General features: G+C 36.5%; 1 protein-coding gene across 1 annotated transcript in view; it reads left to right on the forward strand.

Moving 5' to 3' along the window:
* Positions 1–7,586: 7,586 nt before the first annotated feature.
* TUSC1 (tumor suppressor candidate 1) overlaps positions 7,587–13,922 on the forward strand; it is a 47,995-nt gene continuing 41,659 nt past the window's right edge. The window contains exon 1 of the mRNA XM_032393667.1: positions 7,587–7,722. Within this exon, the coding sequence (XP_032249558.1) occupies positions 7,587–7,722 (136 nt within the window). The remainder of the gene's footprint in view (positions 7,723–13,922) is intronic.

Genomic DNA, 13,922 nt, shown 5'->3' on the forward strand with positions numbered 1-13,922 from the left:
AATATGAGAAAGAGAAAGAAACAATAATATTTCATAATATATAAGCCAGCTTGAGAAATATTGTATATTTCCAGTAAGTAATGAAGATTTTATAGCTTTGATACTCTAAGGATCAACAAAGACCTCAAGACCTTCAGCAGAAGCCTCTACAGTTTGGTGGTTTCTCTGCAGTAGTTTAAGCACATGGGTCTGACTAGATTATTTATGAAGAAACAGGTAGATAGACAGACCTATGTAGGAGATAGTTTAGGAGATAACTTCAGTTTGTAAAGTCTTCGTTTATGTTTATGTTCCTTAGGCAAGAGGTTCTGTCACTGAGGGTTTCTTGGGTCAGGTCATAAAGAGAAGGAGCAATTTCAAAAAAGATGGGAACTCGTGGTCTACAATAGTGACTAAGGCCTAAAAATCCCTTGAATTGTCCTTTAATAATTAGTCAAGCTTAGGCCTGGATGGCTTATTGTCAATCCAAGATAAGTTATTTGCCTCCATGAGAAAAATCATGAATGAATGAAAGAATAAATAACCAATGATATGCTGACCAAATTGCAGCTTTCTCTTTAATACATTTTTTATCCTTTTGGGGATCTTAATGAATGTCCTTAGCAAAAAGATCCTGTGGATCTTAGTAAAAAATCATCATTATATCATGGTAGAATTATAAGGTAGTCCTTTAAGAATTTAAGAATTTGTGGAAGGAAAAATCCTTGAATCATTGAGATTTGACAATCCATATACACAGCTAATTTTATTAAGTAACAATGAACAAATATCAAATGCTTGAATCCAAGGAGATCCTGAAGAAAAAAAGAACGTAAGTTCACATTTATAGATGGCTGGGATTGAGGAAAGAAGAGGATTTGGATTTTGCATTGTGAAATCCTGGACATAACTATCATGTAGTCCTCCAATCTTAATAAATAAATAAAAGTCTGTTGACTTTATTAGATCAAAATATTGGTAGGATAGACGTATTTAGACAGCTTTTTCTGTTAGTCCTTATAGTATGGACTCAATTCTTCTTTGGCTTCAAGTTTCAAATGGTACTATGCAAACATGGGTAAGATTAGCATCAGTCACTCTGAATCAGGAGGGACTCTGATCCTTTAATCGGACCAATAATGGCAGAATCTTTGCCCATACAGAGTCAAGTACCTCATAGAGATCTTTAAGTTGTGCCTTTTTTAGGGGAAGGATGCAATTAAGTCTATTCTAAATTTGGTATGACATGATTATAAATAAGGGAATCTTTAGGAATTTTAAGAAAGAGATCTATGAAGAACACTGAATGTAGCAATCTCAATTACATAATAAATTTCTCCATTTAAGGCGGCTGAAATGGTACCAGAAAGGGGAAAAGTATGCTTTCCAGTCAAAGCGTCACAAGTAACAGCTACTGGCTGGGAGACAAGAGTGACTGAATGCTGCTCCTTGGTTCACTAAATGATTCCATGGGAAAGGGATGGGCATGGTGGTGGAGTTAATTGTTGAAAATATAGCATCTGTCACTATAATTTTGGTCAATGATAGGTAAAGACCATTCTTAAAAAATTAAGGGAAAAATTGGAAATATGTCCCTACAGTCTTCCTTGAAGCCCCTTGTCTACCAGATTTGTCCTTCCCATTTCATTTTTTGGACAAAGCAGAACAATTTTTCTGGGGTTCATGTTGTTAGCTGGACACTAATAGATGTATGTCACTGTATTGTAAGCTCTATTATAACTGTCACTCTTCTAAGCACTTTATATATACATTTAGTCCTCATAGCAACCCTGATAGTAGCTCCTATTTTTACAATAATTTTACAGGTGAAAACTAATGAGGCATAGAAAAGTACTGTAACTTGTTCAAGGCCATACAGTAAGAAGGAAGAGGAGCTGTACTTGAACTCAGGCAACCTTGAAACTTCTGTCTAGGCTTTTCCCTTTATGGTTGATATTCTACATTTTCACTAAAAAATGTTTTCCCTTATATAAATCCACCTATTTTCTCTCTTTTTAAAGAATCATCACATTTCTGGCCCATCAAGTATTCCTTTTCTTACTCTCTATCATAACTACATTATTATTTTTTTTTCCTTTTTAAGGTGTCCATTTAATTATGTCTAAAATGTCCAAAATCAGATTCTAAGGGGAATTTCAACAGTTCTACCAGATAGCTCTACTATTCCAGTTTATGCTTATTTTTTCCCCTCTCGATTATTTTCCTAGTAAATATCACTCTACCCCAGTTAATCTATTTGAAAATTTATAGTGCTCTGTTTTACTGGTAACATTCAATAGTTAGGTTTCAAATAACTGCCAGAAAGTACAACCTTGACCCTACTAATTTTCAGTAAGTTCAAAGATTAGTTGAGGTAAGCTTTATTTATGCAGCATTTTTGAAGCATGTATGACCTATCCATTTATCTTCATTCTCCAAAGCAGAATTTGCAAACTACTGGACAAAACTGGTCTTTATCTCTGGATCTGCTTTGGTGGGTCTACACAGTTTGTTCTTTCTTAACAGCACTTAAATCCCTTTAGTTTGGATGTGCTATCACAGGTCTTCTAATCCTACTTGTCTTATCCCAGTTGTCCTTATTTACCTGACTTTGCATTCTATTTATTTTGTTTTGTGGTCTCTGCTCTAAAAGGTATCCTTGTGTGAAGATAAACACAGAAAGATATTGCATATAGAGACCACATTGAATTGATATCTCTACTGAAGTGATTTTGATTTTGGCATAAAAGTATCCAACTAAATTGAAAAGCATATTACAAGCAGTTCCATAACATTCAACATTGTATTTACTCCAAGTATGTTGTTAAAAATCTTTTTTATCATATAGCAAACTTTCTAGGAAAACCAGAGGATTTAGATGCTGTGTCTCATATGACTGATTTTATTTTCTTCTGCTGCTCCTAGAAAACTTAATTTTTTGTCTTCCTTGAGCAAGTATGCAGGGCCTCATTGCCTAGATTTTGCATTTTCAACATATCCCTGCCTCTATGTTGATTCTTAGTTCCTTATTTTTGGTCTCCTTTTCCTTATTATAAATGCATTTCACTATGCAGTATTTATGTAGTTATGTAATTCTCCATAAATCCTGTTTGTATAAAGGAAAATGCCTACATAAACCAACAAGTAAATACTTTTAATTACATATTATGAATTCAAACTTTGTATGCTTTTGAGTTAATATCCCATTGCTATATATTTATACTCTGGAAATAGATACCTCTTTTCCATCAGAATCAAGAATCTGCTACCCAGATTAGGCAAAATCTGTAAACAGTGTGCCTAGAAATTTGATTTTGAGAAACTTATTTATGTTTGAATATGATACATATGATAATAACAAGGGAACTCAAGTAAATGGCTGTTATTTCTAAACTGATTTTTTTTTTTTTTTTTTAGATCCCTGCCTCTTTTAAGATCTGGTGTATCTGAATGTAACAGCCTAGGAGGAAATATGCATGATTATTTATCTCTAGATCTCTTCCTTCAAAAATAAATATTTTGTGTGTTTTTTAATACCCTCAACTACTATGTAAAATATACACATATGATACCATGAGTTTTGAGGGCATAGACAATTTTGAATAATTTCATCAAATAATAACCTAGTGCAGAATGAGTTCACTTTAGTGAAATTACTAACTTGAAATTTTCTTCAAGTTCTGGGGGTTTTTTTTGCCCCCACCAAACTGGCCGATAGTTTCACGTAATTGACTAATCCCACCAGTTATTTGTGTGTCAGACTGACAGCCTAATGTACATACCAGTCAGTTGAAATTCTCTTTCGTATATATTTTACCTCTGTCTGCCTTGTCTGTCAGTGAACATGTCTAAACTCAGTTATGCATACCCATGCGTATACAGCATAGCAGTAAAATTAATCAATACCTATGTGTCCTAAAGAAATGAAATTTAACCCAAGTGCACCATATTTCAGGCCCTAGGATAGTTGCACATTCTAAGAACGCATACAGAACTTTACACAAATACACAGAAGTCATCCTCACAGTGTCACAGAACGGATCTGAGTGATCATGTAGGCCCAAATTCTCATTTTACAAATAAGAAAAATCAGTGATTTTTCTCTGCCTTTCAGTGTATTAAAAAATAGAACTGAAGCCCTACCAAATTCCAGACACTCTGCACAGTGCAGGAGACACAGAAGTGAGGCACACACAATGTTTAAGGAGAGTTTAGCATGAGGCAGTAAACTGAGGGTCATAGTAAAGACAGAAGAAATGCTAAAACCAGAGGGTGTTTAAATGTTATGGAAGTAGGAAGAAACACAAGGGAGGTGTGTTATATCATCACTGGGACATTAGAGAATGATTCAGAGGAGGGGTCACACACTGCAGCTATCTCTCGAAGGCAGTGAAGTGAATGTGTGAGGAAGACTGTTCCAGCAGGAGGAAGGCTTTGTTCAAATGACTGAAGTGTGTGAGAGCACTGCACCTCTGAAGACTTGCCAATAAGTGAGTGTGGCTGGTGCAAAATGTGTGTATCCTCACAGGAGGATAGGAGGAGCATCTCCCAATTGTGTAACTTTAGAAAGTTAGCTACCCAGTGATGCTGGGGGCCTTTATTTTCTCATCTTAAGTTTGAGATAATGCTGTAAGGTATATATTAAGTGTTATCTCCACAGAAAGAGAAGAAGCTGGAAGGCAGGCAAGATACAAAAAGAACCTGGTCTAATTAGATGAGGAAATCATAAATTATCCTGAATATAATTGAGGGCAGTTGGTGAATTTTGAACACAAAAATGTTTGTGTTTTTAAAAATCATTCCAGTGGCAGTGTGAAGTTGATTTGGGGGAGGAAGAAGATAAAGGCCAATGCCATCGCAGCTATTGACCCAAAATAATAAGGGCCTCACGTAGTCATTGCAAATGGGAGGAGTTCAGGAGAACACTTTGACAGTACTAACTTGGGGGATGGGGTAGATACTGGTACCATTAACTAAGATAAGGGGAACAGGAAGAAGAACAGCTTTGGAGGGAAGAGGGGCATTGAGATGATGATGCACAAGAGCCATTTTAAGATTACAATTTGGAGCTTATGAGAGAGGTATGGACAGAGTATAAGGGGGGATACCTATGTTAGATGAAGGAATAAGTGAGGACAAGATTCTTTAGAAGTTTGTGTAAAGTAAGAACAGGAGACAATCAAGGACGCCAACACCCAAAAGTCAGGGGAAAAAATAGGAAAGAAGTGGAAAGGAATGGCAATTTAGGAAAGAAAAAACCAGGAAGATGCATCATAGTAATGAAGGTAAGCCTTTCAAAGATCCTTCCAAAGGGTCGTGACCAAGTCCAGAAAAATAGGATTTGAAATAGGCTCTTAATATTTAGCATTTTGGAAGTTACTGGATTTTTCTAGAGCAATTTCAATGGGGTAACAGGAGCAGAATCCAGTTTCAGAGTGTGATCTGACAAAGTAAAAAGTTTACCATAGTGTAAACAATTCTTTGAATCATCTTGGCAGAGGAAGAAAAAGAGAAAATAAGTTAAGGATGTCATATTATCATATTTATGTAACAAAGATTTGATCTAGTGTATATAAGGAAGACCAAGAGTAAGGAGTGAGACACGTTAAAGATACAGAAAACTGGAGAGACAGCTGATGGAACAAGGGCCATGAGGAAATTTAGAGGATAAGATTCAGGACACAGGTTGAAAGATTAACTGTAGACAAGAGGAATAACATCCTGACAAATAGGAATGGAAGTGGTAAGGAAGGAGATAATTGCAGATGAGCTTATGGGTGATGTGCAAGAAGTTGAAGTGTATAATACCAGGGATACAAGCTGTAAAAGAATTTAGGAGAAAATAATAATTAATATTTATGCTTCATTTTGCTTTGAAACAGCATCTATCAAATGCTAAAGCATCATTCCTCAACTTTATAGCCTCAACATTTTCAAAATATGGTGAGGCAATTCTCACGTGTCTCATCCACCCTCTTCAAGTCTTACCCACATAAAAGCCTCACTCCTTTTAATTGGTTTTGGAGACATTTAGTAAAAAATTGAAATGCAGTTCCTTACTTCCACATTTATTATGGTAATTAAAAAGATACAATCTGTTATATTTCAAAATTAAAAGTAAATTTTATATTTCACTGAAAATTGGAAGGCAATGTCATACGGTAGAATTATGAGTTATATTCTTTTGATATTCCTTTTTCAAGTTATATTCCCTTTCAAGGTAATGTCACAATTTTAACTTAGATCTTTTTTTTTATAAACAGGTTGATCAATTACAGAAAGATGAGCAATGGTCTTAAACACAGAAAGAAAACAAATAAGCTACTGTAAATAGAAAGCTTTTGTATTTCTATAAAACCCAGTGAGCTCATTTCTATAGAGTGTCTGGGATATGAAAACTGAAAACATTTTAATCCCTCATTTATATTCAGTACAATTTAAAGACGGTGAGGAAGAGAGAGTATGGTCATGTTTAGATTAGTTTATACCCCTGATCAACAGAAAGAATCTGGAAGAAGAAAATTGCTTTTTAGACTTTCATGTGCTGTAGGGTAGATATTAACCATGCTTCTTGATTCACAAATGATAATTGGTTTTAATCCCATCCATCTTCCAGGTAGGATCCATCTATTGGTTTATTGCTATGCAGTCCTTGAAAGATTTACCCAACCGGGGAAGAGTAGTACTCCTCTTAGAGAGGAGATCCCAGATTTGGAGGCCAGAGATCTGTATCTGTAACTTTGGACAAGTTACCTGATCATTCTAGGTCTTTATTTTCTTATCTGTAAATTACAGATACTACTTAATGCCTACCTTGCAACATTATTAATAATCAAAATAATGAATATATAGTGTCCAACACAGGATACATTAAAAAAGGGGGTGCTCAGTGAATGTCCCTTAATAATTACTGTCTCAGAAAAAGGAGCAGATCCATGGGCTTAGAAGGAATTATGTCAGAAAGGGATTAAGTGCCAGAGAATTTTCTGGTGGTTAATTACTGCCCCTTAAAGTGACTGCAGAGTTCCAGAGACTGCTGAATAGATCATAGGCCTGCTGGAATAACATGTCCCTTTGCTGAAGATTTAGAATTGTGCTTATGTAAGTAATAGGTGCTATATGCATTTCTACTCAATAATTTACACAAAATTACATGCAGCATTTTTTCAATTTCCAAATCCTGATATATATATATTTATTGTGCAACTATATAGAGTCTAGCTGTGTAATCATGAAGAGCAAAATAGTGCACACTTTTAAAAAGTTATGTATTGTTTAGATTTCATAGTTTCACTATGGGCACATTTCAGTTACTATGGTTTAGTTAAATAACATAGTTCTCCAGAGAACATGGTCCAAATTTTAGTTACCATGGTATATTAACTGTGAGTAATTATACAAAGTACATTGCTCCCAGCTATTCCATCCACAAATCACTGCATAACAGATAGGCATCATAATCAGTTATAAGTCACATCGCTTCTTTGAAAGTTTGATGGTGACTGGTCATGCCACTTCTGTTGTTCAGTTCATGCACAGACAGAAAAATGTGTAGTTGTGTTGCCTCTTTGTTTCACAGGGATAAACTCATGTGATAGTTTATAAAAATGGATAATCAAAGTGGGAAATTGACCAAAAACATCAAAGAGCAGCATAGAAACAAAATGGTAAATATGAATGTGAAATCTGAATTGAATGTAAGTGGAATTATAGAAGAAATAGCAGCCATTCATGGGACTTTAGGTATGCAGCCACAGTACTGAATTAAGGTGACCTTTTTTGACACAAATGAGGAAGGTGGTAGCAATGGAAAGGATGAAGATGTCCAAGAGAAAGTGACACCCGCTGAAACTCACATTAAAGAAAATCTTGAGGATATTTCACAATATTGAAAATGTGAAGGATAAGATAGATATTGGGAACTGATCCAAACTTAGAAAGGAGTATGGCAATTTTCCAAGGCATAGATAAGATCCTCATTCCATATTGTAAGTTATAAGATGGCAAGCACTGTTCAAACTACTATTGATAGTTTTGTGACAAAACACTTAATTATCAATGTTTCTAGTGTTTTAAATACTAGTTTACTAAGGAAATAATACTTTTGCTATTATTTTTTTCATTGCCCTATACATTTTTAAAAGTGTTTGTTGACAAAATATTTTTAATGCCCAGAAAAAAATCATAAGTTTTCCCATTGCTTAAAATTTCTTTGTATCTTTTCAGCTTCCTCTCTCATTTTTACAGTCTTGCACTGCTGTGCAAAGCAAGAACTACTTATCAAACACTAAATGTGATGACCCACTATTTTGTATGGTCTTAGCTTTCTCTGAAATATTTCCATACATAAGGAAATGTATAATGTATTTTGTTACCACTCATCTAAAAAGTAGAATTTAAGTGATAAGTATAATACTTAGTACATAAAGCTTGTTAAATGTTGGTAATTGGATGCCTTCTTTCTAGCTATAAATAATTCGCACAAAATGTTGAATTCAATCAGTTTATTGTTGCTTCACACTTATTACTGTGTAATAGCAAGAAGTTTACACATTTAAGAAGAGTGAGTGATAATATGTAGGTCTAAGAACAGACAACTCAGTGACCAGGTTCTAGGTCAATATTTCCATTGAATAAAAATCACCAATGCTCAAAAGGGGAAATTTGTGTGCAGAGACTCAAACCATTATCAAAAGAAGCAATTTCACAATGGACCAGGAAAGTAACATGAGCATGATATATAGATATATTCCATACACCTGGGCTACTGGGCTTAGAAACTGGTTCCTGGGGGACCTAAAGGAGAGAGATACATAATTAATGTGAAATGTATCAATGGGATAATAGCAGGGCTAGAAGATAAAGATTAATGCAGGCCCATTTCTAGAGAAGATGGTAAAACCTTTAACAGAAAGTTGTAGGTACACAAATTCAGTTGTAATCTAATAAATGTAGCTCTTAGTAAACCCTCAAAAACAAATTATAATGCATCCAAAAATCTAATGCTATTTTGAACTTTTTATTTTTTTATTATTTTTTTTTAAATTTTTTTATTGTTATGTTAATCCCCATACATTACATCATTAGTTTTAGATATAGTGTTCCATGATTCATTGTTTGTGCATAACACCCAGTGCTCCATGCAGAACGTGCCCTCCTCAATACCCATCACCAGGCTAACCCATCCTCTCAACCCCCTCCCCTCTAGAACCCTCAGTTTGTTTTTCAGAGTCCATCGTCTCTCATGGTTCTTCTCCCCCTCCGATTTCCCCCCCTTCATTCTTCCCCTCCTGCTACATTCTTCTTCTTCTTTTTTTCTTTCTTAACATATATTGCATTATTTGTTTCAGAGGTACAGATCTGAGATTCAACCGTCTTGCACAATTCACAGCGCTTACCAGAACACATACCCTCCCCAGTGTCCATCACCCAGTCACCCCATCCCTCCCACCCCACCCCCCACTCCAGCAACCCTCAGTTTGTTTCCTGAGATTAAGAATTCCTCTTACCAGTGAGGTCATATGATACATGTCTTTCTCTGTTTGACTTATTTCGCTCAGCATAATACCCTCCAGTTCCATCCACGTCGTTGCAAATGGCAAGATCTTATTCCTTTTGATGGCTGCATAATATTCCATTGCATATATATACCACCTCTTCTTTATCCATTCATCTGTTGATGGACATCTTGACTCTTTCCACAGTTTGGCTATTGTGGACATTGCTGCTATAAACATCGGGGTGCACGTAGCCTTTCGGGTCCCTACTTTTGTATCTTTGGGGTAAATACCCAGTAGTGCAATTGCTGGATCATATGGTAGCTCTATTTTCAACTTTTTGAGGAACCTCCATACTGTTTTCCAGAGTGGCTGCCCCAGCTTGCATTCCCACCAACAGTGTAGGAGGGTTCCCCTTTCTCCGCATCCCCGCCAACATCTGTCATTTCCTGACTTGTTAATTTTAGCCATTCTGACTGGTGTGAGGTGGTATCTCATTGAGGTTTTGATTTGGATTTCCCTGATGCCGAGCGATATTGAACACTTTTTCATGTGTCTGTTGGTCATTTGGATGTCTTCTTTGGAAAAATGTCTGTTCATGTCTTCTGCCCATTTCTTGATTGGATCATTTGTTCTTTGGGTGTTCAGTTTGATGAGTTCTTTATAGATTTTGGATACTACCCCTTTATCTGATATGTCATTTGCAAATATCTTCTCCCATTCTGTCAGTTGTCTTTTGGTTTTGTTGACTGTTTCCTTTGCTTTGCAAAAGCTTTTTATCTTGATGAAGTCCCAATAGTTCATTTTTGCCCTTGCTTCCCTTGCCTTTGGCGATGTTTCTAGGAAGAAGTTGCTGCAGCTGAGGGCGAAGAGGTTGCTGCCTGTGTTCTCCTTTAGGATTTTGATGGACTCCTGTCTCACATTGAGGTCTTTCAACCATTTGGAGTCTATTTTTGTGTGTGGTGTAAGGAAATGGTCCAGTTTCATTCTTCTGCATGTGGCTGTCCAATTTTCCCAACACCATTTGTTGAAGAGACTGTCTTTTTTCCATTGGACATTCTTTCCTGCTTTGTCAAAGATTAGTTGACCATAGAGTTGAGGGTCCATTTCTGGGCTCTCTATTCTGTTCCATTGATCGATGTGTCTGTTTTTGTGCCAATACCATACTGTCTTGATGATGACAGCTTTGTAATAGAGGTGGAAGTCCGGAATTGTGATGCCGCCAGCTTTGCTTTTCTTTTTCAACATTCCTCTGGCTATGCGGGGTCTTTTCTGGTTCCATACAAATTTTAGGATTATTTGTTCCATTTCTTTGAAGAAAGTGGATGGTATTTTGATGGGGATTGCATTGAATGTGTAGATTGCTCTAGGTAGCATTGACATCTTCACAATATTTGTTCTTCCAATCCATGAGCATGGAACGTTTTTCCATTTCTTTGTGTCTTCCTCAATTTCTTTCATGAGTATTTTATAGTTTTCTGAGTACAGATCCTTTGCCTCTTTGGTTAGATTTATTCCTAGGTATCTTATGGTTTTGGGTGCAATTGTAAATGGGATCGACTCCTTAATTTCTCTTTCTTCTGACTTGTTGTTGGTGTATAGGAATGCCACTGACTTCTGTGCGTTGATTTTATATCCTGCCACTTGACTGAATTCCTGTATGAGTTCTAGCAGTTTTGGGGTGGAGTCTTTGGGATTTTCCACATAAAGTATCATATCATCTGCAAAGAGTGAGAGTTTGACTTCTTCTTTGCCAATTTGGATGCCTTTTATTTCTTTTTGTTGTCTGATTGCTGTGGCTAGGACTTCCAATACTATGTTGAATAGCAATGGTGATAGTGGACATCCCTGCCGCGTTCCTGACCTTAGGGGGAAAGCTCTCAGTTTTTCCCCATTGAGAATGATATTCGCTGTAGGTTTTTCATAGATGGCTTTTATGATATTGAGGTATGTACCCTCTGTCCCTATACTCTGAAGAGTTTTGATCAAGAAAGGATGCTGTACTTTGTCAAATGCTTTTTCTGCATCTATTGAGAGGATCATATGATTCTTGTTCTTTCTTTTGTTAATGTATTGTATCACGTTGATTGATTTGCGGATGTTGAACCAACCTTGCAGCCCAGGGATAAATCCGACTTGGTCGTGGGGAATAATCCTTTTAATGTACTGTTGGATCCTATTGGCTAGTATTTTGGTGAGAATTTTTGCATCCATGTTCATCAGGGATATTGGTCTGTAATTCTCCTTTTTGATGAGGTCTTTGTCTGGTTTTGGGATCAAGGTAATGGTGGCCTCATAAAATGAGTTTGGAAGTTTTCCTTCCATTTCTATTTTTTGGAACAGTTTCAGAAGGATAGGTATTAATTCTTCTTGAAATGTTTGGTAGAATTCCCCTGGGAAGCCATCTGGGCCTGGGCTTTTGTTTGTTGGGAGATTTTTGATGACTGCTTCAATTTCCTTAGTGGTTATAGGTCTGTTCAGGTTTTCTATTTCTTCCTGGTTCAGTTTTGGTAGTTGATACATCTCTAGGAATGCATCCATTACTTCCAGGTTATCTAATTTGCTGGCATAGAGTTGCTCATAATATGTTCTTATAATTGTTTGTATTTCTTTGGTGTTGGTTGTGATTTCTCCTCTTTCATTCATGATTTTGTTGATTTGGGTCATTTCTCTTTTCTTTTTGATAAGTCTGGCCAGGGGTTTATCAATCTTGTTCATTCTTTCAAAGAACCAGCTCCTAGTTTCGTTGATCTGTTCTACTGTTCTTTTAGTTTCTATTTCATTGATTTCTGCTCTGATCTTTATTATTTCTCTTCTCCTGCTGGGTTTAGGCTTTATTTGCTGTTCTTTCTCCAGCTCCTTTAGGTGTAGGGTTAGGTTGTGTACTTGAGACCTTTCTTGTTTCTTGAGAAAGGCTTGTATTGCTATATACTTTCCTCTTAGGACTGCCTTTGCTGTATCCCAAAGATTTTGAATAGTTGTGTTTTCATTTTCATTGGTTTCCATGAATTTTTTTAATTCTTCTTTAATTTCCTGGTTGACCCATTCATTCTTCAGTAGGATGCTCTTTAGCCTCCATGTATTTGAGTTCTTTCCGACTTTCCTCTTGTGATTGAGTTCTAGTTTCAAAGCATCGTGGTCTGAAAATAGGCAGGGGATGATCCCAATCTTCTGGTACTGGTTGAGACCTGATTTATGACCTAGGATGTGATCTATTCTGGAGAATGTTCCATGGGCACTAGAGAAGAATGTGTGTTCCGTTGCTTTGGGATGGAATGTTCTGAATATGTCTGTGAAGTCCATTTGGTCCAGTGTGTCATTTAAAGTCTTTATTTCCTTGTTGATCTTTTGCTTAGACGATCTGTCCATTTCAGTGAGGGGGGTGTTAAAGTCCCCCACTATTATTGTATTGTTGTTGATGTGTTTCTTTGCTTTTTTTATTAGTTGCCTTATATAATTGGCTGCTCCCATATTAGGGGCATAGATATTTACAATTGTTAGATCTTCTTGTTGGATAGACCCTTTAAGTAGGATATAGTGTCCTTCCTCATCTCTTATTACAGTCTTTGGTTTAAAATCTAATTTGTCTGATAGAAGGATTGCCACCCCAGCTTTCTTTTGGTGTCCATTAGCATGGTAAATGGTTTTCCACCCCCTCACTTTAAATCTAGGGGTGTCTTTGGGTCTAAAATGAGTCTCTTGCAGACAGCATATCGATGGGTCTTGTTTTTTAATCCAATCTGATAGCCTGTGTCTTTTGATTGGGGCATTTAGCCCATTTACATTCAGGTAACTATTGAAAGATAGGAATTCAGTGCCATTGTATTGCCGGTAAAGTGACTGTTACTGTATATTGTTTGTGTTCCTTTCTGGTCTATGTTGCTTTTAGGCTCTCTCTTTGCTTAGAGGACCCCTTTCAATATTTGTTGTAGGGCTGGTTTCGTGTTTGCAAATTCCTTTAGTTTTTGTTTGTCCTGGAAGCTTTTTCTCTCTCCTTCAATTTTCAATGACAGCCTAGCTGGATATAGTATTCTTGGCTGCATATTTTTCTCATTTAGTGCTCTGAATATGTCCTGCCAGTCCTTTCTGGCCTGCCAGGTCTCTGTGGATAAGTCTGTTGCCAATCTAATGTTTCTACCATTGTAGGTTACATATCTCTTCTCCCGAGCTGCTTTCAGGATTTTCTCTTTGTCTCTGAGACTCGTAAGTTTTACTATTAGATGTCGGGGTGTTGACCTATTTTTATTGATTTTGAGCGGGGTTCTCTGTGCTTCCTGGATTTTGATGCCTGTTTCCTTCCCCAAATTAGGGAAGTTCTCTGCTATAATTTGCTCCATTATACCTTCTGCCCCTCTCTCTCTTTCTTCTTCTTCTGGGATCCCAATTATTCTAATGTTGTTTCGTCTTATGGTATCGTTTATCTCTCGAATTCTGCCCTCGTGATCC

Source organism: Phoca vitulina, unplaced genomic scaffold (assembly GCF_004348235.1).
Source record: "Phoca vitulina isolate PV1807 unplaced genomic scaffold, GSC_HSeal_1.0 scaffold75, whole genome shotgun sequence".
NCBI lineage: Eukaryota > Metazoa > Chordata > Mammalia > Carnivora > Phocidae > Phoca > Phoca vitulina.